Below are 2,262 nucleotides of genomic sequence, written 5' to 3'. Positions count from 1 at the left end.
TTATATTTCCCTTATATATAGTTATTAATTTATAGCATTATTTTTATTCCGTATATTATTAATAATTTTGTAGAGACCCTTTCATATGTAAAAAAAAAAATTGGCTATATTTTCTGATAAAATTATAGCCATAAGAAAAAAAAGTTTTTACTAAAATATTTTTATTTCATGATATTTTTATATAATTATCATAAAATTGTTTTTATCAATATATATATAATTAAATACATTGCTTAAATATTTATTACATTAAGCATTTCTGTTAATAATACAATGTAAACATATTAATGTAAATAAATTTCTTCTTCATTTAATTTTAACACCTTTTTTTTTTTTATATATATTATTATCTTACGAATTAAATTCCTCAATTTAACCTATGTATATATAAATAGTTTAATTTTATTATGTTTTTATAAATTGTATATAAGTAATTAATATTCATTTATATTATAACGCAATATATTTTAATTTAAATAGACAATATTATTTGCTTAGCAAAAGCAATTCATTTTAGACATTTTGAATTACGTTATTGAGTAAACATAATTCGATAATTTAGTTCATATATATAATTTATCTATTTTATCACGATAAAATCAAATATTCTGTGTTTTAATTAAGCATAATACTTTAAGATATTGTCCTACTAACTAGTCTTCCTTAACAGAAGAAAGATCTTTACAATTTTTATTAATCTAAAAATCATTATAATTAATTGCATATTCTATAATGACTGGCCAAGATATTTGGGAAAGAATAAGCGTAATATTCCTTTATCATGAATAATTATATTCATCCCAATTATTTAAATGATTAATTATATATGTATTTTTGTAATAAATTATTTTTGAACTTAACCATTTAAGTTTTATGTATGTTGCCTTTTATTTAGAGTTTGTTCTTTTCATTTTCAAATGAATTAAATTCACAATATTTTTACAATCAACTAGAAGATATAGAAGATTTTAAAGAATACTTTCCGAATTGTGAAACAATAAGTTCTTTTCAGGAGGATATTAAAGCTAAAAAAATTTGTGCAAAACTTTTAAAATTTTTAGAATCTGATAAAATATCAATAAATAAAAATGATGAGTATGATGTTTGTATGCTTTTAAGTTTCTGGGTATATAGTAAGTTATATGATATTTTGAAAACTAAAGGCGAAAATTATGTTAATATAGCTTACGGAGAACTTCAACAATTATGGACTGATTTTATTGATGTTAAACTAAAAAAACCTAAGAATAAAACATGTAGACCTATTTTTGAGCTTGTTCTTTATAATGACTGGAAAAAAAGAAAGGAACTATATGAATATTATGTTGATTATTCTGCACTTAGTAAAACTCTTGTAGGTTATAAACAAAGGTGCAAAGAATTCTATAAATATGTAGAAAGCAAGAGATCACTATATAATCATTTTAAGGAACCTTGTCTTTTAGGGGATACAAAGAAATGTCCCGATTTTTATGCCAAATGTAAACAATACGATCCAGACATAGTACTACCACATTCTGATTGTCCTAATGAAATAATGAAAGAACATCTTGCCGCTGCGTCTAGGGGTCAACCAAGAGAAAAAGCACTTTCAGGTAGTGAACCCATCTCAGAAGAGAGAGACGGTCGTATGCTGCCTCACGATGCTCCCAAATTTAGTGGAAATCCTAAGACTGTAGAAAATGTTGGTAATATTCTTCTTGGTGTAGTTGCAACTACTATGACATCTGGCGCTTTATATAGAGTAAATATAAATTCATTGACATAAATTAACTGCATATGTTTGTTAATATCATTCATCAAATCTCCATAAATATTATATAAATATGTTACGTATATTTTATATTGTTTTTTTATATACAAGTTTACACCCTTAGGAGGCATGATACGCAATGGACTTGGATGGAACAATAACAATATGAGTAATATAAATGGAGGAGACTTTAGATTATACGATTATGCATCAGAACCATTTAATCCATATCCAGGAGAGGAACATTATATTGGATACCATCCAGCGTAATGTTTTTAATACAAAATAATAACATCAATTTAATAAAAAATCTATCATCAAGCAGAAATTTTTTGATGAAAAAACAATTATATTGATATATAAAAAACATAAATAGAACGTACATATGCATTAATGGGGATAAAATCAAAATATACATACAAAAGCAATATTAAAAAAAATAAAAATAAAAAACTATTAAGATGAATACTTTAATTAAAAATATAATAAATTTATTTTCATTCCTTATA

The 2,262-nt window shown here is 23.4% G+C and overlaps 1 protein-coding gene across 1 annotated transcript; it reads left to right on the top strand.

Moving 5' to 3' along the window:
* Nucleotides 1–731: 731 nt before the first annotated feature.
* PVX_169270 (variable surface protein Vir14, putative) lies at nucleotides 732–2,023 on the top strand (the record flags this gene model as incomplete). Its single annotated transcript, XM_001612464.1, has 3 exons — nucleotides 732–765; nucleotides 896–1,744; nucleotides 1,865–2,023. The coding sequence occupies exons 1-3, from the start codon at nucleotides 733–735 to the stop codon at nucleotides 2,021–2,023; spliced, it is 1,041 nt and encodes a 346-aa protein (XP_001612514.1). The 5' UTR covers nucleotide 732.
* Nucleotides 2,024–2,262: the final 239 nt, after the last annotated feature.

The sequence above is a fragment of the Plasmodium vivax genome, genomic scaffold (genome assembly GCF_000002415.2).
Source record: "Plasmodium vivax scf_4767 genomic scaffold, whole genome shotgun sequence".
NCBI lineage: Eukaryota > Apicomplexa > Aconoidasida > Haemosporida > Plasmodiidae > Plasmodium > Plasmodium vivax.
This window is presented reverse-complemented; position numbering and strand designations above follow the sequence as displayed.